The sequence below is a fragment of the Podarcis gaigeae genome (assembly GCF_964106915.1).
Source record: "Podarcis gaigeae genome assembly, chromosome: 2".
NCBI lineage: Eukaryota > Metazoa > Chordata > Lepidosauria > Squamata > Lacertidae > Podarcis > Podarcis gaigeae.
Window position 1 is genome coordinate 126,202,031 of NC_139679.1, and position 21,644 is coordinate 126,223,674.

Genomic DNA, 21,644 nt, shown 5'->3' on the forward strand with positions numbered 1-21,644 from the left:
GGGGCGGCGGAGTGGGCGGGGCCAGGGCAGGAGTTTCCCCCGGGGCTGAGCGGAGAAAGTCCCATTTGGGGGGCGAAGGAGAGAGAAGGATGGGGGGCTCCGGCGCTGCGCCTTTGGGCTTGGGGGGGCTCCTGCTGGGGATGCTAGTGGTCTCCGCTTCGGAGGGGCTGGGCGTGGAGGCGCCTCCAGGTGAGCCAAGAGTCTGCCATGGGGGGAGAAGGAAGAGGAAACTCCGCTTAGCGGGACCCCCATCAGTGGGGCTCCTTTGGCGATCCCTCCTAGATGGTCTTCCACGATCTGAACAGGGAGTCCGTGACTGTGGAGCCAATTCTGGATCCCCACGTCCTTCCACAGTGGGGACAGAGGTTGGGGGGGGATTGATCCCTCGAGGGTTTGCCAGGCGTGCCTTCCTCTTAGCACGTTTCTCCCTTGCGTCCTGAGTTCGAGTGTCTTCAAAGCCCATTTACAGATAGGTAGCTGTGTTGGTCTGCCATAGTCAAAAAATGTCCTGGGAGATTGAAGTGTTCTCCTACTGGTTTCTCTGTCTTGTAGGAGAACACTTCAATCTCCCAGGACATTCTAAACAAGATCTCAAAGTAGCTGTTCTACTACAAAGGAATTTCAGAAATAGACTGGAAAGAGAAGCTGCTGAATTGCAACTTATCACCAAACTTAAAACCATGGAGAGACCTGGTCTGAACAAAGACATTGGATTCTTATCTTATTATACATGACAAAGCCATTTTTCACCTTCTCACCCCTTGCTTTTTCCTGTAAGACCTATTGCAGTCGTTAAGAGTCGTCAACAGGCTCATCACAGCTATCTGCCAATCACCCATTCCCACCACCCTTCTGAGTAATACCCCTCCCCACCTTCTCATTATATAGAAGGGTCTGGTGACTTCTGTCTCAGTGTATCTGAAGAAGTGCATGCACACGAAAGCTCATACCAAGAACTAACTTAGTTGGTCTTTAAGGTGCTACTGGAAGGAATTTTTTTATTTTGTTTTTTCAAAGCCCATGACACCTTTGTTTGGTGAAGGCTGTTCTCCAACTGGAGCACTCGCAGGCCAGTGTTTCCCAGTTGTCAGTGTTTATACTACATTTTGTTAGATATGCCTTGAGGGAATCTTTTAACCTCTTTTGTTGACCACCAGCATTACACTTTCCGCTTTTAAGTTAGGACTAGAGTAGTTACTTTGGAAGATGATAATCAGGCGTCCGAAGAACATGGTTCAGTTTAGCAAAGTTGATGTTGAAGAATCCTTGCTTCCCCACGGGGGATCTTTGCTTCTTCCAGGACACGGGGGCAAAGGGGCAGGAGGGAAGGGGAAACACTCCCCCCCTCTTAAAAAGAGCAGCTCAGGCTTCTGGGATTGGGAAGGAGAAAGCATTTATTTATTGCTATTAATTATATTCCAGCTTTCAGGATTAAAATCCTACCCCAGCAGTTTACAAATAACAGTCAATTGAATTTTAATAAAACCACAATATTCACACCTTAAATAGTCTTCCTGCAGGACAGCTGATGGCAGGCAGCCCTGGGGGACCTTTGGGGGGCGGGGAGGGGGGAGCGCAGCTGAATTTGGCCCTGAGCTCTTCTTCACCTGCCTCTCAAAATGAACCTCATCATTATTAGTCCATAACCAATTATTAAGTCTATAAAGGACTACACATGTTACGGAAATCTGGGTGCGTATTTACCCTGCCACCCAGCCAATCGGACAGAGTCCGTGGGTTCTTGCGGAAGAAAAGAAGCTCAGCCGGAGACAGGAGCAAACTGCCGAAGATCCAAGTTTATTGGCCAACAGGTTCAAGACGAGATTGAACCCCGAGAGTGGGGCGACATAAACTTTTAAAAGTTCCCTCCAAGTCCCAGAATACAGTGCACGAAACGTCATGAATTCATTATGGGAGGGTTGGGTTTCACGGATTGCATCATGAATATATTACACACGTCATGAGTGTCTCAGAGAAAAGGTGGGGTTACACTCATTTACATTTGAGACAAGGGAGGGGGAAATATGTAGAGCGAGAAATACACATAGACAATCATTTATCAAGTACTGGTGGTGGCAGGACAAAGGGCCATAGATATGCATCGTCTGCCACCTGGTATTGCCCGGGGAAAGGGTTATGCGAAGCGATCTGACAGGATTAAGAAGTTCCTGTGTACGTGCCTGGCCGCTCCGGGGATTATGGAAGTAGGGATCACATCATGGAGTCCAGAAGGGGCTGAGTTGAATGACACCAAGAGCAAAGAAATCGGAGTTGTGGTTGATTTTATGTGAATTTCCAAAGGTTTCCTATGTGATTCGGCCTATTTGGTATTGGTAATCAAAAGCGGAAACAAAATGGACACATTGTAGCAGGAATGGATACATTTTGACAGTTTTACGAGTTCTCCAGTTTCGGATCCATTGTTCTCACAGTGGGGGGCCGTCAACAGCTTGTCAGTAGGTTCAATGAGGCGTGCAAAGCTGCCTGAGCTAGCTCCTGCAGGACGAATGCATGGCTGTGATTGGCCAAGACGCAGCCATAGGAATAAGCGGAGATACAGGAGCGCCCGGTCTACTCGTTCTGAGTATGGAGCGCAAATAGCCATAGGAAAAGATAAGAGAATACATTCATATATTCGAGCTTATTTCGCTCGTGGAAGAAAGAGTAGAAAGGGGCTCTGGGGAAGGTGTGGTGCTTGTGCGACGGTGAGGGGAACTGAGGGTGGGTGAACGGGGATACCCTTGAGGTCATCGCCTCGGTTGTTCAAGGGAGAGGGGCAAAGAAGGTACCCCCCCCCTTTCCGATCCGTGTCAGTCCCCCATTCAGAGATAGATTTGCATCAAAGTTCTGAAGGAACTTGCAAATCCTTTCTCCGCACCACAGGAACGCTAAATTTCTGTGATCTCATATTCCCCTTCTCCCAGATGCCTCATCTGTACATAGTCAGGGAAGGTGGGGGTATGTTGGGAACGAGAATAGGCTCGAAGAGAGAAGGAGTTAGGCGAGGCAGGGTGGCGGAGGCGGAGGAGGGAACAACAGGGATTAATACAGTGCACAGTACAACATAAGATAGACACACAAAGACCAGCGGTCAAGACGATGAGCAGCATGACTTTCAATAATTGTCGGAGCCAGCCCAACTTGGGTAACCATCCCCACAGGTCCACATCGGATAGTCCCTCATGCTGGATATCGTGTAGCCTCCCTGCTAACTCGTGAATATTGTTCAAATGCCCAGTTATGTTTAAGGTCTGGTCAGTCACGTATGTGCAGCACTCGGTGCCTATTAAGGCACAGGTGCCTCCTTGACTAGATAAGAGGAAGTCCGTAGCAATCCTCGTCTGTAAGGCCATCTGTCTTACCTCGGTTAGTTCCGACATGAGAGAGTCCGTGATCTGGGTCGCTTCCTGCATGAACTTAAGGAGGATGTCGGTGAGTCGAAGGATATCCACATGGTTTGAACCGGCACCGTAGGCCGGGAAAAGTGCTCGGCCTACGGTCTCTCCATTTGCAGCAACATCTGACAGATCTGACAACTCCTTTTGCTCCCTTTTATTCCGTTGTCTTCCGGGGGGTAGATGTGGGACGATCCTAATTCCGGGGACAATGTAGCCGACGAAGCAGGATCCGGACATGTGCGGGCTCACCCATGTATATGCACGGTGTCCGCACACCCAGAATAGGCCGCTGAGGTAAGATTCCATTCTGCCTGAGGCAAAGGTTTGCAACAGCATGGAGTCTGAGGGTTGGGGTTTCCAGTTAAAGGGGTGTCCGACGGCAGCGGCCCAGGCGACGGTAAGGTTAGGGAAAGTCCGGGACTCTCTTGCACTGGTGACGGTGACCAGGCCAGTTGGCAGGATTTCGAGAGTGTTGGAACATGTACTGGATCCAATGAAGGTTCCTTCTCCGGAGAAGCTGCGGCAAAGGGGCCCCTTCGTAGGGCCGGTGAGATAGAGATATTGATGTGTCAAGTTGGTGCTGAAATGGGCTCCTGCGTAGACCGGCGTCACTTCCTGCGCTCTGCCAGGGAAAGCGAAAGTGAAACCGGGTCTACCCGGTAGAGGGAATCTCGTTGGGGGGGTGGGTTTGCAGTGAAGCCCCCTTCAGCGTCTCTCACCCTCCTCGGCATCTCGCTCCTTTCCTGGTCTTTCTCCCACCCCCCAACATTTCTTCTTCCAGCCGGAGGGCAATAAAAGGGGGAGGGAGGTTTACCCTTTTGTTTTAAAGAAACTGGAGATAAGCATGGGCGTAGCCATGGGGGGCAGGGAGCAGTTGCCCCCCTCAAATAAATGAGTAAATTAAAGCTGATAGGTCGGTTCTCTCTCCGACCCCCCCCCCCATAAGTCCTGGCTACGCCCATGGGGTCCAGGGTCTTGGAGGTTGTGGCTCCCTCTCCACCATGGCCTTCCTTCTGATTTCTCCCTTTCCTTCGGGAGGGGGTGAAGTGGGGGTCTCCCAGCTCAGCTCCCCGCCGCCCCCCCGCCATGGGATCAGGTGACACAAGAGAGAGAGAATGGGAGACAGACCGTCTCTCTCCTGCCCGGCGGGGGCAACTATCCGCTGTCGTGGGAGCTGCACCCTTAATGCAACTGGGAACCGGAAGTCTCTATTTCCCCCCAATTTCATTCTCCCCCCTCCCTCCCCCCCCCAGAGCATTTCCTGTACCAGGTGAGGCAGGTGTGCCACTTCTCCAACAGGACACAGCAGATCCGCTACCTAGATAGATACTTCTTCGGCCGGCAGGAGCTCTTCTACTTCGACAGCGACCGAGGGAAGTTCGTGGCTGTGGCTGAACTGGGGGAGCCCGACGTCGAGAGATGGAACCAGGACAAGGACTTCCTGTGGCGCAAGAAGGCCGAGGTGGATGTCTTCTGCCGGCACAACTACGAGATCCACGCGCCCATCTTCAAACCACGGCGCGGTGAGTCCAGAATCGGGGGGGGGGGGCGTCTTGGGAAACAGGCCCCCGGAAGAACCCAAAATGGGGGGGGCGTGGGGTGGACCTGGGACTTTCTCCTTGTCGCTGCTGCCGCCCCCCGGCTCCCTCCTCTCCGCTTTTCAGAGAGATAAAGGTGTGATACGGAAGGGGGGGGCATGTCTTCTTCACCTTCTTCGCTACAATATATCAATTTATTTCCAATTGTCAATGTCAAAAGGGACTAAAATCTATAAAATTCATAGAAAATCAACGTGCCAATTTGCTCAATTTCTCTAGGACTCCATCACACCTCCCCTGTCCAGCATAATCCCTCAAGCAAGGTGTCAAGACCCTAATCCTGTCAAATCACTCTGATCAGCCTTTCCTCCAGGCAATGTCAGGTGGCAGACTATGCATATTTGAGACCATTGTTTTCTCATCCCCAGGAATTGTTTATCTGTGCATATCTCCGACTCTGCATATTCCCCCCTCCTTCCTCCATATGTAATCTGTGTAACCCAACCTTTCCTTAATGTATTCATGATGTAACTGGGATGTATTTTGCAATGTATTCTGGGACATGGAGGGAGTTTCAAAAGTTCATGTCACCCCTTTCTCGCTGTTCAATCTCGCCTTGAACCTGTTGCGCAATAAACTTGGATCTTCTGCAGTTTGCTCCTGTGCCCGGCTGAGCTCATTTTCTTCCGCAGGGACCCGCGGACTTAGTCCGACGAGCTGGGTGGCTGAGCAATCTCGCACCCAGATTTTAGCCGTAACAGGGGCCTTTCCTGACGCCCCACTCCAGAGGCAGATGCTGGGATGGGGGGGGCAGGAGGAGTTTCTGTGTCCCTCGAAGCATCACAAACCATTTCGTGTACTGCAATGTGGAGGGTGTCTGTCTTAGTTTAGTTATTTATTATCAATTAAATTTGTATCCCGCCCTATACCTGTAGGTCTCAGGGAGGCTTGTATCACAAAATTGCAGTATTTGCTATGATGATGATGATGATATAATAATAATAATAATAATAATAATAATAATAATAATAATAATAATAATAATAATAATAATGTATTATCTATACCCCACCCATCTAGCTGGGTTTCCCCAGCCACTCTGGGCAGCTCCCAACAGAATTAAAAGCACAATAGAACATCAAACATTAAAAACTTCCCTAAACTTCCTTTACTGCCTGTGATGTCCCTGGTTCTCCCTCTCCTCATTCCATCCCCACAACAACCCTGTGAGGGAAGCCAGGCTGAGGGGGGGGCTGGCCAGGGACACCCAGGAGACTCAAGGCCCAGGGGGGATTTGAACCCAGGACACAGTCCAACGCTGGACTACATTAGAGTGGGGGGCTGCAAGGGGGAATAGGCAGCCTTTCAGGGGAGCAGAGAAAGCACATTTCAAGCAGAAACCCTGAACATTTTTAAATTACAAAATGATGTTATTTGGGTGTTAGTTAATAATTATAATACTTTAGCATGTCGTTTTCTGCACACCTGACATGGATTCAGGTCGGGCTACCATATGTCCAGTTTTCTGGGGACTGAGGATGTTTAAGTGGGGGGTGGGGGTGGGTTAGAAATTAAGCCCACAATCTCAAAATCACATACGTTCAGGATTAAATAATAATTATTATAAATATGGTCCATTTCCTTCCCACCCACTCATTAGCCGCCCTGAGCCCGGTCTTGGCTGGGGAGGGCGGGGTATAAATTAAAAATTATTATTATTATTATTATTATTATTATTATTATTATTATTACTACTACTATTTTCAGCTAACAGGCTCCCCCCAGCGCCCCCCCATTCGCCATGGATCATCCCTAAATCAAAGGATACTGTGCAGTGAATTCTGAAGATCATCCTGTTTGCCAGGAAAATAGGAAGGACAAACTCCTGAGATTCCCAGGACTGGGAAAGGAGACAGAAGGATGGGAAGTGTCCTAGGAAGGGGAGGGGCATCCCAGAACCCCCAGGGAGGAGCAGTTCCCAGTTTGTGGAATGCCCAGTCTCACCACTGGGGAAACTGGGCTGGCTTTGGGTAGATGGGGGGGGGGTCAGAGATCCCACTGGTGGGAGTGGGAAGTTGGGGGCTGGGAGCATAGGATGGCCTGACTGTCCTGGGGCCAAATCTAGGCTTTCTGTCGTCTGTGGCAAAGACCCAGTTTTGTCACACACGCCCCACACGCATTTGTGTATACACACCCACACACCCACCTGGACACATTTGTTCATAAAGGGCTTAAAAAGAGGTTTGGAAAAGGCTGGAAAAGAGAAATAGTCTCTCCAAATAGAAACATTGTCTGTGTACTTATCTGGGTTTCATTCAACCATAGGAAGATTTCCTCAGAGAGCAGTAGATCATTTGAGGAATTCTAAGAAATCTTATGACTGCATGTAAATAATAATAATAATAATAATAATAATAATAATAATAATAACAATAATAATAATAATAATAACAACAACAACCGAAACTGTGATAAATATCAGGAAAATACCAGAGAATAAGTCCCATTGAACTCAGTGGGTCTTACTTCTGAGTAAAAATGCTGAAGATTGCAGTATAAGAGCACAGAATCTTTACACAGTTACCTGGGAGTAAACTCCATTGAACTCAGTGGGACTTCTCAGTAGTAAAGGCAGTTTAAGGCCCTAAAGAATAAAATAAAAGAATAAATAAGTTTCCTTCAAAAATTGCTGGCTGCTGAACCATTGCAATTAAAGAATTTAAAGTGGATTGGCTACATTTTCCTCCCAAATTACAGGAAGGGATAAATACAAAGAGCTTCGTATGTCAGAATCACATTTCATTCATTGCTGGTATTTTAGTTTCAGTATAAAGAGGACTCAGTTTTTGAAGCTGATTGTAGGCAGCAGTGCCCTCTCTATGTATTCACGTGGTGTAAACATGTATGTTGTCTTCTAGAGATCCAAACACACACACACACACACACACACACACACACACACGCAAGCAAGCAATACTCCAAAGGGCTTCTGGTCCCAAAAGGGCAGGAGGGGATTTTCTGATCTCTTCACCACTTTTAATTCATCTCTGAGGCTTTAAGGGAAGCAAAAGAATAAGAAAGAAAAAGAAGACTTTCCCATTTCAACTTTGCTTGGAGAGCAACCTTCTCCGGGATTTCTCTTTTGCACATACTTCCAAAAACAGAGAGGGGAAAAGGGGAAGGAGGGTCGTTTCCAAGGTTTTCCTGCTTCCCCTTGCAGATTAGTATCACTCTGGAGCTCAGCAGATGCTTTTAGACTCTGGAGCCACCAGGGGGGGCTGCGGTGAGAAAGGGCCCCCCCTGCAAGCTGGGAGCCTCAGTTGCGCCCCTCTAGAGGCTTCACCCTGGCTAGCCCCCCTCCCCTGTTAACTGTGGCCTCTCCTCCCTCCCTTGAAGCCTCTGGGTCCCTCCCTGCCCAAATCTCTGACCTTCCTCCCACATCTCCCTTGCCTCCCTCCCACAGTCCAGCCCAAGGTGAAGATCACCCCCACAGACAACGTTGAATCTTCTCCACACAACACTCTGCTGATTTGCACCGTGAACCGCTTCTTCCCTGCGGGGATCGAGATCAAGTGGTTCAGGAACGGGAAGGAGGAGCCCAAAGTGTGGACCACGGACCTCATCCGGAACGGGGACTGGACCTTCCATATTGAGGTGATGCTGGAGACAAAGCCAGAACGTGGAGACGTCTACACCTGCCAGGTGGAGCACGCCAGCTTCGAAGGCCCCGTCACGGTGAAATGGGGTAGGACGCCTTCCTACTGGGAGTGGGGGGGCATTGCTGGGGGGCTGGGTGGGTTGCTTCCTCCCCAGGGGGCTGATCCCAGGCCTGCCTTTCCTTACTCTCGGCTTTTTCTTTCTTCAGAGCCACAGTCGGACTCTGCCAGGAGCAAGATGTGGACGGGGATTGTGGGGATTGTGCTGGGGCTGGTCTTTGGGGCCACTGGACTCGGCCTTTACCTGAAGAACAAGAAAGGTGAGGGTGGGGTGCCGGGGGGAGAGGGAGGGTGGGGTGTGGGGCTGGAGTGGGCTCCAGGCTCCTGTTCTTAGGCAGAGGTTCTGGAGAGGGTTCTGTTCCTTCTCCACTCCTAGGAGGTCCCTCTTGGTGCCTCAAATGGAGCCTCAGCTACTCTGGAGATGGTCTGGGGTTTAAATCCGTAGATTAAGACCTAAACCTCCTGTTCAACTGTTACGGAAAATTCCGGGTGCGGAGTTGCCTTGCCACCCAGCTCGTCGGACTAAGTCCGCGGGTCCTAGCGGAAGAAATAAGTTCAGCCGGAGACGGAGCAAGATGCGGAGATCCGAGTTTATTGGCCAACAGGTTCAAGATGAGACTGAACCCCGAGAATGGGGCGACATAGACTTTTAAAAGTTCCCTCCAAGTCCCAGAATACAGTGCAGAAAAACGTCATGAATACATTATGGGAAGGTTGGGTTACACAGAAAAACATCATGAATACATTACAGAAAGGTGGGGTTACACAGATCAGCACTTCAGGAAGGGAGGGGGAGATATGCAGAGTGGGGAATATGCATAGATAAACATGGATAAACATTTCCTGAGTACAGGTGATGGCGAGACAATGGAGCAGATATGCATCGTCTGCCACCTGGCATTGCCCGGAGGAAGGGTTTGGCAGAACGATCCGACCGGATCAGGGTCTTCCTGAGTACGTGACCTGTCGCTCAGGGGATTATGGAAGTGGGCAGCAACATGGAGTCCAGAGGGAACAGAGTAGAACGACGTCAAAATGGAGAAAATCGGAGCTTTGGTTGATTTTATATCATTTTCCGAAGCTTTCGGCCCCCTTGCCGGTCAAGTGTATATTGTATATTAAAAGCGGAAACAAATGGATACATTGTAACCAGACTTTGACAGTTTTACAAGGTCGCTGGTTTCGGTTCCATTGTTCTCGCAGCGGGGAGCCGTCAACAACTTGTCAGGAGGTTAAATGAGGCATGCAAGAGCTCCCTGAGTGGCCATTATAGTCAATGGAGGATGCAGTTCGATACGGTCAACCCATGTTAAAATAGGGCGAAAGGAAGGGTTAAGAAAGAAGGGCTTATTCCGCCCGTGTATAGAAGGAAAGAATGTCATTTTATAAAGTCAAGGGGTATAGTGTGGTGCTTGTGCGACAGTGTGGGGGTTTAGGAGCTGGGCGCCGTCGAGGTCATCGCCTCGGGCCCCCTTTGAGGAAGAGGAGGGGGTGAGGAAAGGTACCCCCCCTCTCTCCTTCCGTATCACAACATATGAGGGAGAAATTCAAAAGCATCTCTGGCTCTGAAGCCTTTGAGCAGAGTAAGGACACAGATGTTTTGCAGCTTCCTGGTCCCAGCAGTAAGTCAAAGGCTCTCTCTCCCTGCGGAGCGAAGGGCCTTTGAGACACTTGCGGAGCGAAGGGCCTTTGAGACACCTCTGTTGCAGTCAGGAGGGGGAATTCATCTCCCTTGGGTCTTTTCGCTGTTTGTGTCTCTAAAATAAATCAACAACTGGGCAAGACAGAGCCCCAAAGGAGGCAGCCTAAGGAATATGGGAGGGTGTGTGGGGTGGGGGCATTGGGTAATGGGAGAGAGATTACTTGGCAAGATCTTCTCCAGGGCCCTTTCTGTATTGGGAAGGAAATATTTATGTCCTGCAAAGACTCTTCTTTCACCCCTCATACTCCTTAGGACAGAATGAGAAGGGGAAAATTCCTAGCTGTGCCTGGAGTGTGTCATCTTGATCTTGGGGGGGGGGGCATGTTCCCAGAGAAGCTATTTCAGGGGACATCTGGTGCTGACTGAATCTTTTCTCTCTCTCCCAGGTCAAGCTGTTCCTCAGCCTGCAGGTAACTTTCCTCTCTGCTCTCCCATCCTCCTCCTCCCCCCCCAACCCCCTTCTGATGGCTGCTTGCTGTGCTCCCACCATTGCTTCCTTGTAGAACAGAGGGGAGGGGCTTCCTATGGATCAATCCATCCCCTGATGCACACACTCCTATATCATGTCCTGGAAGGGGGTCTCCAGGGGAATGTCCCACCTGGCAGACAGTCAAGCAAAGTTCCTTAGCAGAGACCGAGTGAGGAGACCAGGGCTGGAGGACAAAGCTCTTCTGCCCATTGCAGGGCATCTATTCCGGGGGGGGGTCCTCTTTCACCCCAAAGGCTGCATCCCCTCCTTCCGGGGCCACATGCCACTGCTGGGCAGGTGGGGGTGGAGAAAAACATGCCAATTTCCCTAATACTGAGTGGACTAGTTTCTGCCCCTGTCTGTTCTTGGTCCAGGCAAGCAAGGGGCATCCTCAGAGTTCAAGGGAGGTGGAACCACTCCTGGAGGGTTAAAAGCAGGGACAGGAGGAGCGTCTGGAGAGAGCCATGAGGGCCAGAAAGAGAGGCCTGAGGGCCAAGTTTGGTGCAGGCTCTGTGGTAGACAGATCTCCTTGGTCTCTTCTGAAGCTCCTCTTCTCCACTGCCAAAGCCGGCCAAGTCTCCCTCCCTCTGCCTCCTTCCCTCCTCAGGGCACCCCCTGCCAGGCCCATAACTGGTGGCGATGGGAATTGTAGTTCACAATATCTGATGGCCACTCTATGGAGTGTCCCCCAAATCTTCCCAGGGATGCTTCTACCCCTTTCTCCCCATTCTTCACCCCACAGTGATGGGCTTGTCTCTCTCTTCTCTGCCTGCAGGACTCATCAGTTAGACTTCGCTGCTCCATCAGGATCCGGGGATGTGGAGAAGCTCTGTTCTTTCTGCCAGTTGCCCTCTGTCCATGCTCAGAGGGTGGAAACCTCCTTGGAAGGTGGATGGAAGGAGTCACAGATCAAGAACGACAGTGTCCCCCCTCCCCCACCTCTGTTGCTTGCTTGTCATTTGGGGAAAGTTTCTTTTTGTGTTTCCCTTTCCGCTTGTTGATTGCAAGTTATGGCAACCTGATTCCTTCTATGCACCTCTCTGCTAGAGAATTTGTGCCTTGAATCTCCCTGGAGGAGCCTGATCTGTCCCTGAAAACAGCCATGAATCTGGTCAGACTGCCAGGACTGGTCCTTCAAGCCCTGATGTGGAGCCTCACAACTGAATTGGGCAGGGGTCACATGTGGCCTCCCAAACCTCTCCATGTGGCCCCTGGGACTCTCCCCAGCCTTGCATTGCCCCTTTCTTCAGAGTCTTTGCCTGGCTGGGATTTGCCCTTCTATTCCTTTTTTTAAAATTATAAACCACTGAGCCTCTTGAGCTTGCCGATCAGAAGGTCAGCGGTTCGAATCCCCGCGACGGGGTGAGCTCCCGTTGCTCAGTCCCTGCTCCTGTCAACCTAGCAGTTCGAAAGCACGTCAAAGTGCAAGTAGATAAATAGGTACCGCTCCAGCGGGAAGGTAAACAGCGTTTCCGTGCGCCGCTCTGGTTGGCCAGGAGCGGCTTAGTCATGCTGGCCACATGACCCGGAAGCTGTACGCTGGCTCCCTCGGCCAATAAAGCGAGCTGAGCGCCGCAACCCCAGAGTGGGCCACGACTGGACCTAGTGGTCAGGGGTCCCTTTACCTTTGCCTTTATTTTCATACAACAAATTATTCCAACAATTGTATTTTCCCCCATTCCCCCCTCCCCCCCTATGACTTCCCTCAGTTCCTCTTTCTGATTTATTAACACATATTGTTCTCTGCATATTGTAAAGATGTAAAAATCTCTAAATCTTCCATCTAATACTTTAACAAATAAATTTGTGTATGTTTATTCAAAACCTGCCAACCTGAGTCCAACTGATTTTGTCGTTTCTTTAACTACTTTGTAAATGGTTCCCATTCTTCTTTAAAGTCACAGTTGTCCTTGTCGCGTAGTTTGTGCATCAATTTTGCCAGTTCCGCATAGTCCATCAATTTCTCCTGCCTCTGTTCTTTTGTCGGGGTTTCTTCATTCTTCCATCCTTGTGCTATTAAGACTCTTGCCGCCGTTGTCACAGACATAAATATGTTCTTCATTTTCCTTGGCAGGTCTTTTCCTACAGTCCCTAACAGAAATGCTTCATGTTGATTTAAACATTTTCTTCAACTTTGTCCTTCTACTCCAATCATGTTTCTTGCTTGCCTGGACAGAGGAGGGAGGGGGAGGGGGAGCTTGTGCAGAGACTGGTCTCCTCCGAAAACTGAACACTCGCCTTTGATGCTCTGCTCCTGCCCACCATTGCATGTGGCCCCCAGAAGGTTCCCCAGAAGAGAACGTGGCCCTTGGGCTGGAGAAGGTTCCCCACACCCACTTCCTCCCCCCACCTCTCCCTGGATGAGCTTCCCTTCACCTGGGGAAAAAGGGTCACCGGAAGCTGCCTTGGACTGAGTCCATCCAGCTCAGCAGTGTCTGCACTAGATCTGCTCCAATATGCCCACACGGACTGGCAGTGACTCCCTTGAGGTTTCAGATGGAAAGTCTTTCTAGCCCTTCCTGGAGACGCTAGGGATTGAGCCTTCTGCACTCAGAGCAGCCGTTCCGCCACTGAGATACAGTTTGCATCTCTGTCTGCTGAGAGAGTCAGTATTTTCATTGCTTCAGCCACTGTCCAGAGAAGCAGCTCTGAAATGCAGATTACTCAAGAGTAACACCAATCCACAAAATGAACCTCCTCCCCACAGGACTGTTACCATAAAGAAGCAATGCAGAAGCAAGAAGCAGCAGCTAAGCCAGCTGCTGCTGGCTGGAAAGCCAGACAGGATGTTTGTGACTGTTACCATGGCAATAAAGGGGCAGTCCATTCTCCGTATTGAGCACCGGATGTGAGTTCAGTGTGTGTGTCATATGACCTGTACAGGATGTACATGGGTGGAGTTTGAGTTTCTCTCTGTTGTTCAAAGAGTGCAGACATCTTTATCTGTATGGCTGCTAAAGACAGAAATAAAGGCATGTAAATACACTTCTGTCTGTCTGATTCCCCTCCCTGGGGAAGCAGGGAGGAGGGAGAAGCAGTGGTGTGTTTTTCTCACAGTCTGGGAAAAATCGCCGATACGGACCTCATCTGTTTTTCCTGCCGGGAGTCGCAGGGGGAAGGTCAAAAGGAATTCAGTCGGTGCCTGGAGACTGGCACATCCCTCTGACCGAGGCAGAATTCCAACATTGGTAGCAGAGCTGCTGGTTTCTCCGATCCATGGAAGTCTGCAAAAAGAGTAGCAGAGCTGCTGTTTTCATCGCTCCATGGAAGCCTGAAGTGAGGGGCTGTTCCTCTGCAGCCAGAAGCTGACCAGAAGAAGCTGACAGCCAAGCCACGGAGCCCAAGGTATGAGATTTTCGGGCTTAGAAGTGTGAATGCAGATTGATTCATTCTCTGCTTCAAAGGAGCAGCGTTTGGGAAAAACAGCTCCGAGAGAGAAGAGGCCTGCATTCCAGAAATTCTTGTGGTTTCCTGTCCAAGGAAAGGAATGCACTGTTGCTAAGCAACGCCGGCCAGTTACTCGAGAGGGCTGGACAGTCAGGCTATGCCTCAGAGAGGCAAAAACAAAGTATGTTTTGACTAAGGCTCTCACGAACCCTTGGAAGAAACATTCCAACGCAGCCAGTGTTAGAGCTGCCAGGTGCCCAAGAGTGTAAACAAGCCAGCTATTGGATTTTATTTTATTTTTTAAAATTCTTTTTATTAAATAGCTTTCATAACACAGACATATGCAAAACAAGAAAAAGAAAAACAATTAAAGAAAAAACAACACAAAATACAGCTGCACACTAAACACAGTAACCAGTGAATTAAAGAAAAAAAGCATCAAAAAGAAAAAGAAAAACCGAGAAGATTAAAGAAAAAAGTGAAAGAAAAAAAAAACTTAAAATATATAACAGTTAACACCCATCACCTGACCTCCTTCCCTGCTGATTTCGGATTTCCAGTTTTAATAGTTTCCTTTTTACAGCTGGTGTTGATATTTAGTTTGTACACCGGAAGTTTTATACCAGACCTACTATAGTTGGTAAGTTTCTAAAATTTCCTTCTATATAAGCCATACATTTGTTCCAATCGTCATTTAACTTTGCACTTTTTTGGTTTCTAATTCTTTGCGTCATTTTTGCCAATTCGATGAAATCGTATAGTTTTAATTGCCAATCCCTCACCGTTGGCATAGTTGTACTTTTCCAGTTTTGGGCGATTAGCATTCTAGCCGCTGCCATTGAATATTGAAATAGGGTTTTATCTTCTTTCTTTATCTCATCTCCAGCAATCCCTAGTAAAAAGGCCTCTGTTTTTTTTGGGAATGTGTATCTAAATATTTTTTTTAACTCATCATATATTTGATTCCAAAATTTTTTCATTACCTCACATGCCCACCACATATGTATAAAATTGCCTTCTTTTGTTTTACATCTCCAACAGGCCTTATCTCCAGTCCTATACATCCTACTTAGTTTTTCTGGTGTTAAGTACCATCGATATATCATTTTTTCTAAATTTTCTCTAATTGCAGCGCTTGCCGTGAATTTCATTCCCTCATTCCACAATTTTGCCCATTTCTCATATTCTATGTTATGTCCCAAATCTATCGCCCACTTGACCATGACTTCCTTAATTTCTTCGTCTTTTGTGTCCCACTCCAATAATATGTTATACATTTTAGACAATAATTTAGATTTACTCTCGATTATCTCAATCTGAAATTTAGATTTCTTTTCATTCATTCCTATTTTTTTATCTTCCGTCCATCTTGCGTTAATCTGATGGTACTGTATCCAACCCGTCAACTTCTCTTTTAACTCCTCGTATGGCCTTAATTTCCAGCTATTTTGAGATCTAACTAATAAGTCTTCATATGTCAATCTTTGATCTTCCTGGTTTATTTTTTTGATTGTTAGGATATTTGTTGGGCATAACCACCAAGGTGTTTTCCCCTCTAGCAATTTTTTATTTTTTCCCCAAACTTCATACAGGGGGCCTCTGATGATGTGATTCGAAAATCCTTTATGGGGCTTCTCCTTATTTGACCAAAGGTAGGCATGCCAGCCAAACCTATTATCTGCCCCTTCGAGATCTAATAAATCGGTGTTCTCCAAGGTTATCCATTCCTTAACCCAACATAAACAAGCAGCTTCGTAATATAGTTTTAAATTGGGGACTGCGAGCCCTCCTCTCTCCTTTCGGTCCGTGAGTAATTTAAACCTGATCCTTGGCCTTCTTCCCTGCCAAATGAATCTTGAAAGAGTTTTCTGCCAGTCTTTGAATATTTTGGACCCTCTGATAACAGGAATATTTTGAAACAGAAACAGCATCTTAGGGAGTATATTCATTTTTATAGCCTCCATCATACCCAACCAGGAGAGGTTAACTCTGTTCCAAACATCCAGATCTTTTTTGATTTTATTCCACGTTGTCGAGTAATTGTCTTCAATCAGGTTTATATTTTTTTGGTGTGAGCCATATTCCTAAAAATTTTATTTTTTTTGCCACTTTAATTCCGTTTTGTCTCTCTACTTTTTCTTTTATATCGTTACCCAGATTCTTTATCAGCATTTTGGTTTTAAATTTATTCAATTTGAAACCAGATAGTCTACCGTACTCCTCTAAGACTTCCAGCGCTCTACCCAGACTTCCTTGCGGCTCTTCCAAGGATAACATCAGGTCATCCGCATAAGCTTTTAGTTTGAACTCCTTTAATCCAATTTTTATCCCTTGTATCTCAGGCATTGATCTTATTTTATTCGCCAAAACTTCTAAAACTATGATGAATAGGAGCGGGGAGAGAGGGCAACCCTGTCTTGTTCCCTTCTCGATCTTGAATGTGTTTGTAAGGTTATTATTTATCACCAGTTTAGCAGATTGGATTGAGTATATTGCCTGTATTCCTTTCATAAATTCTCCCTCTATCCCCGCCTTTTCTATGGATTTTAATAGGAACGACCAAGAGACGTTATCAAACGCCTTCTCGGCGTCTATGAAGACCAGAGCTGCAGGAATATCATTATTAATCTCCAAGTGTTCGATTATGTTTATAACATGTCTCACGTTATCTTTCAGAAACCTATTTGGGAGGAAACCCGATTGGTCCTTGTGGATTAGATTTGTTAAACATCTTTTCAATCTGTTTGCCATAATTTCAGCTCAAATTAAGCCAGCTATTGGATTTTAGAGGCTTGTGTTTGAAAGTTAAGGCAAAGGACTCAAAATGGATGCCAAGAAGGGGGGAGGTTTGCCTTCTCCACCCCTCCTGACCAATGACAATTATGCATCTTGGTCTATTAAGATGAAGGCCCTGCTGCAGAATCAGAGACTGTTTGGGGTGATTGAGAACCCCATCCCTGCAGCACCAACGTGTGCTTGGGAGTCACAGAATGTGAAGGCCAGAACGGCTATAATTCTGTGTGTGTCAGACTCTCAGCTTATCCATATACAAGATTTAGAGCACACGAAAGAAGTTTGGGACACGCTGAGAAGGACACATCAGAGAGATGCAGGTTCTTCAGCGTTGCTGTATTTTGAGAAGCTGACCAACCAACCCTCTGACCAAGGCAGAATTCCAACAAGGACATCAGGCTGATCCAAAAGGCTCTTCATAAACTTTTGATTACCATATTTTTTGCTTTATAAGACTCACTTTTCCCGTCCTAAAAAGTAAGGGGAAATGTGTGTGCATCTTATGGAGCAAATGCAGGCTGAGCAGCTATCCCTTTTCTTGTTCTGGCTTCTGAGATTCAGAATATATTTTTTCTTGGTTTCCTCCTCCAAAAAATAGGTGCGTCTTACGGTCTGGTGCGTCTTATAGAGTGAAAAGTCCGGTACATTCAACAGTGAGTACCTGTATTTGGGACAAAACAGTGTCAAGTTCTATCTTCCCTTTTGTTGGAATTTAGACCCATCCTCTTCCTCCTGATCCAAATGTAAGAGCTGTCTGGAAGTGGAACGGACTTCCTTGGAAGGCGGTGGAAACCATCAAAGGGGAATCATTTGGGAGCCATTTTTCCCTGGGAAAACCCTCCACACACTGCATGGTCTCCTGAAGTGATTCTACTATGAATTTGATTTCAGACTAGCTATTCAGGAGAGCCAAATGCCTTCTTCAGCATTTCCACAAACGTGAACTTTTCAGGGGGAGGAAAAACACATCTTTTTAATCCTCCTGTGACTCAAACTCCTGGGGGAATTTTCTATTCCTCCACTTATCTGACTATGGGCCCCTTGGAGGAGGGAACATGGAGTCCGTTGTCCCCCTGGGCATCCCTTCCTTGACCCTTCAGGCCCTGAGGAGGGAATGATGCCAGTCTCCACAGGGAAGCCATTTTCTCCTCATGTTTGGGCTCCCTCAGGAGAAAAGAGTGGGGAAACACCTCAGGCGGAGTGAGGCTCCCTTGTCTCTGTCCAGGTTCCTCACAAATGCCCTGCCTGTTCTGAGGGGGGGGGGGAAATGTCCGCCCTTTTCTACACAGAAACTCTCCAGGATTCCCTAAGAGACTCCTCTGCCCCGTTTGTTGTTTCTGGGGGAAACTGACAGGAAATCTCAAGGTTGACCAAGGTCTGAGGGAATTTCTAGTATCTCCTCAGGACTCGGAGGGAAACACGATGGATGTCCAGATGAAACCCCCACCTGCCACACCTCACGACCCCCCCTGAAGTGATGGCACCTCCACAAACCCCCCAGCCCCACTCCTTGGCCCCAAACCATGGCATTTGGGGGCTGGGAAGCAAGGAGGAAGGAGACCCTGTGCCCCCCATGGTGGGTCCTGACTTTATCCCCCACAGTCCTCCTGAGGGAATGAGACAACCTCCATTAGCCCCCTTTGCACCCCTTGATGAGCCAGCAGAGCAGCAGACCAGACGCCATTTTTAAACCACTTTTTGCTAGTGGGGAGGGCGGGTAATAAACGCCCTCAGCCTGCCAAGAATCCCAGGAGGCTGGTGAGGGGGAAACACTCTGGGTGGTTTATTTATTTCACTTCATAAAATTTGTACATCAGTTCATTGTGGGGGGGGAAAGCAACACCTCAAGGTGCTTTACAAAAAGATAAACCAAGAGAAAAATCGCAACCGTGCTTTAAAGCACAAATGCAAAAACACACTAAAACCACCTCAGCTTCCTCAACATCTGGGTCGGCTTGTCTGAGCAAGAATGTTTTCATCTGGTGGCAAAAAGAGAACAATGAAGAAGGCGCCTCTTGGTTTCATTAGGAAGGGAGTTCCAAAGTGTGCTGAAGGAGAGAAAGGAGGGGAAAACACTCCCAGGGGCCCATATTTACATGTATTCATTTATTTTTAAAATTTGTATACTTCAACTGTAGATTTCAGGGCGGTTCACAATGTGATGGCAGAGGAGGAAGCAGGACCATCAAGCTCACCCTAAGACAGGGAGGAAACACTACAAAATCTGCAGACGAGAAGGGATTTCCTCAGAGGGAAAAAGACCCAGGCATCACCAGGGTTGGTCTGCGGAAGAGAGGGATTGCAGGGGGTTGGACTAGATGACCCCTGAGGTCTTTGAGGAGGAAAAAGGCTTCAGAGCCCCCTGTTTGGTCCTTCCAGGAGCAGGCCTCGTCCCAGATGCCAGGGATGAAATTTGGGGGACGCCCTTTGATCTGAGGCTCTGGGGACCACGTGCCCTTGGCAGACTCTCCTTCTTCAAACGGTCCCATTTCAAGGCAAATGGGCCCTCTCACATTCACAGGACCTTCGGCTCTTTCTGCTGAGGGGGGCCCTGGCCTCCTGCCCCACAGCCTTGCCCTGGCAGCTCCCCTGGCCCCCCTCCCCACACGATACTTGGCTGAAGGTTCTCCTTTGCTTCTGCCTTGAGATCCAGGATGTGAGATTAAGAAATAAAAGAAAAATTACAAGCAAGGGTGTGCCTCAAACTCAGTCTGGAAAGTCCCCATGAGCTGCGTACACAGGATAAAGAAATCCAAGGGGCGTAGGCCCATATCTGATAATAGATGAAGTGGTTAGTGTAGAGTGGACAATGTATTAGAAATGTGTTGAACTCTGATAAGTAGATTGTAAGCCAAGCCTCTGAGAGAGGGGCGGCAGCTGTAGGGATAAAACTGCTGCGCCTACGCCTGAACGGGGCTCTTCGTATCCATGGGTACGGAGGGTCCGCCTTTGCAAACGCGACTAATAAAAGGGTTAACCTTATATTGAAGTCCTTTGTCTGTTTGTTTCCACGAACGACTTCTCACAATTCTGGCGCCCAACGTGGGGCCCTTGACGGGTGGCTTGAGCGATACTCAGACCCTGGGCAGGCGCCCCTCCGTCTTTTCGGAGTGGCTCGGGGCCGGGATTTGTTCATAGCAATCCACAAGGGCTAAGACAGGACTCAATATAGGTGGGAGAGACAGTCTCGATTATTAGCGGTCAGGGACCGCGAGAGCCCAGCGGGGACGCCCGCCTGTTCACTAGTCGCGAGAAGCGGCGCTGGACTGTATTGGGTGAGTAGACGTGATAATTTTTGTAAACTGTGTTACGGGGCGGGGGTGAGAGACTCGTCTCTTGAGTGAAAGAGAGGTTCCATACGGACGCGTGAGTGTGGATCAGGGCTCTGCCCTGACGAGAGGATTAGCTTGCGGTTCCGTCTATCCCGCGAGGGAAGCGGCCAGGCGATTCCGTGTGATTGTGATAGAAAGTGAAGTTGGAGACATTGTAAACCATGGGTAAGGGTCAGAGTAAGAGACAGAAGGAGATAAATGTGAAGGGTCCTATAGACCCTAATAGTCCATTAGGGCAAGTATTAATACAATGGAATGAGGATTATATGAGACAATATACAGTTGGTTTGTCAAAAGTGACTATGATTAACTTCTGTAGGGTGATTTGGCCAAAATACCCTATAGGGTCGGACAAAATGTACAACTGGAATCCTGAGGGGGAGACTGAAAGGTATTGGATGACACAATTGAAAAAGTACCTTATAGAAAATAAGAGGAACAGGGAGAAGCCTTATTTGGAAGTGTGGTTTCACGTCCGGTTTTTTGGACCGGACCCCCCACCTCTTAAGCAACTCCCTGTGAGGACTAAGGAGGACGAGTCGGAGGATGAACAGAAACCGGTTCCCTCGGTTCAACCTCCCCCGGTCGTACCGAGCACACCGATCCCCCTCCCTTTGGTTCAACCTCCCTCAGTAACACCTGGCACACCGATGCTCCTCCCCTACATACCATTAGATGCACCGGTTAGAAGTCAGGGACAAGGGAGAGAGATAGAGACCAAAGTTTTAGGTAGGGAAGGGGAGGGAGGATCAACAGGCGAGTTCAGTACCCCATCAGCTCCGCCTCCCTATCCTAGGCTACAAAGAGAACTAGTCCAACTAAAGAGGGACGTAGAAAACTTACCATTTAGTCCCGCTAGATTTGGAGTCAATAGTGATTCTCCGGTCCAGAGTTATCCACTTAGAGAAACACCAGGAGGTATCAATGCTAACGGACAGCCAGTCATGGTATATGTGGTCAGTCCCATTAAGCCATCAGAACTTAGAGAACTGAAACAGACTCTGCCAAAATTACATGAGAATAGTCAGGAGGTCGCTAACCTCCTGCAAATGTGGTTGGGGCCACACCTATATACATACACAGAACTGATGTACATTCTGGGACATTTGTTTACCCCGGAGGAAAAAGCCATGATCAGGAGGGCGGCTATGAACTATTGGGACACCCGACAACAGGCACAACAGGGAGCGGTCGCGGCGGATGTAAAGTATCCAATAGCCGACCCTAATTGGGATATTAATGATGACACCCATCGGACCCACATGAAGGACTTGAAAGAAATGATCTTAGAAGGAATTAAAAGAGCTGT

At 48.2% G+C, this 21,644-nt stretch overlaps 2 protein-coding genes and 2 long non-coding RNA genes across 4 annotated transcripts in view; 2 read left to right on the top strand and 2 right to left on the bottom strand.

The window, feature by feature from the left end:
• The window catches only part of LOC310838151, an 83,717-nt gene extending 78,415 nt beyond the window's left edge, over positions 1-5,302 (bottom strand). The window contains exon 1 of the long non-coding RNA XR_014560732.1: positions 5,082-5,302. This is a non-coding gene — a long non-coding RNA (uncharacterized lncRNA). The remainder of the gene's footprint in view (positions 1-5,081) is intronic.
• LOC310838004 (uncharacterized protein) overlaps positions 1-21,644 on the top strand; it is a gene marked incomplete at its 5' end in the record, with an annotated part of 117,012 nt that overhangs the window by 29,122 nt on the left and 66,246 nt on the right. The window lies entirely within an intron of this gene.
• On the top strand, positions 19-12,651 carry LOC310837946 (H-2 class II histocompatibility antigen, E-S beta chain-like). Its single transcript, XM_083725206.1, has 6 exons — positions 19-189; positions 4,652-4,921; positions 8,400-8,681; positions 8,802-8,912; positions 10,741-10,764; positions 11,599-12,651. The coding sequence occupies exons 1-6, from the start codon at positions 90-92 to the stop codon at positions 11,610-11,612; spliced, it is 801 nt and encodes a 266-aa protein (XP_083581332.1). The 5' UTR covers positions 19-89; the 3' UTR covers positions 11,613-12,651.
• LOC310838111 lies at positions 7,787-11,642 on the bottom strand. The gene is made up of 2 exons (XR_014560681.1): positions 11,559-11,642; positions 7,787-7,989 (listed from the first exon to the last, which is right to left on the bottom strand). It is a non-coding gene; the product is annotated as an uncharacterized lncRNA (long non-coding RNA).

Coding starts and splice junctions, on each gene's coding strand:
- LOC310837946 (XM_083725206.1), top strand. CDS start 90: ATGGGGGGCTCCGGCGCTGCGCCTTTGGGCTTGGGGGGGCTCCTGCTG. Junction 4,922..8,399: donor CATCTTCAAACCACGGCGCG/GTGAGTCCAGAA, acceptor TCCCTCCCACAG/TCCAGCCCAAGGTGAAGATC. Junction 8,913..10,740: donor TTACCTGAAGAACAAGAAAG/GTGAGGGTGGGG, acceptor TCTCTCTCCCAG/GTCAAGCTGTTCCTCAGCCT.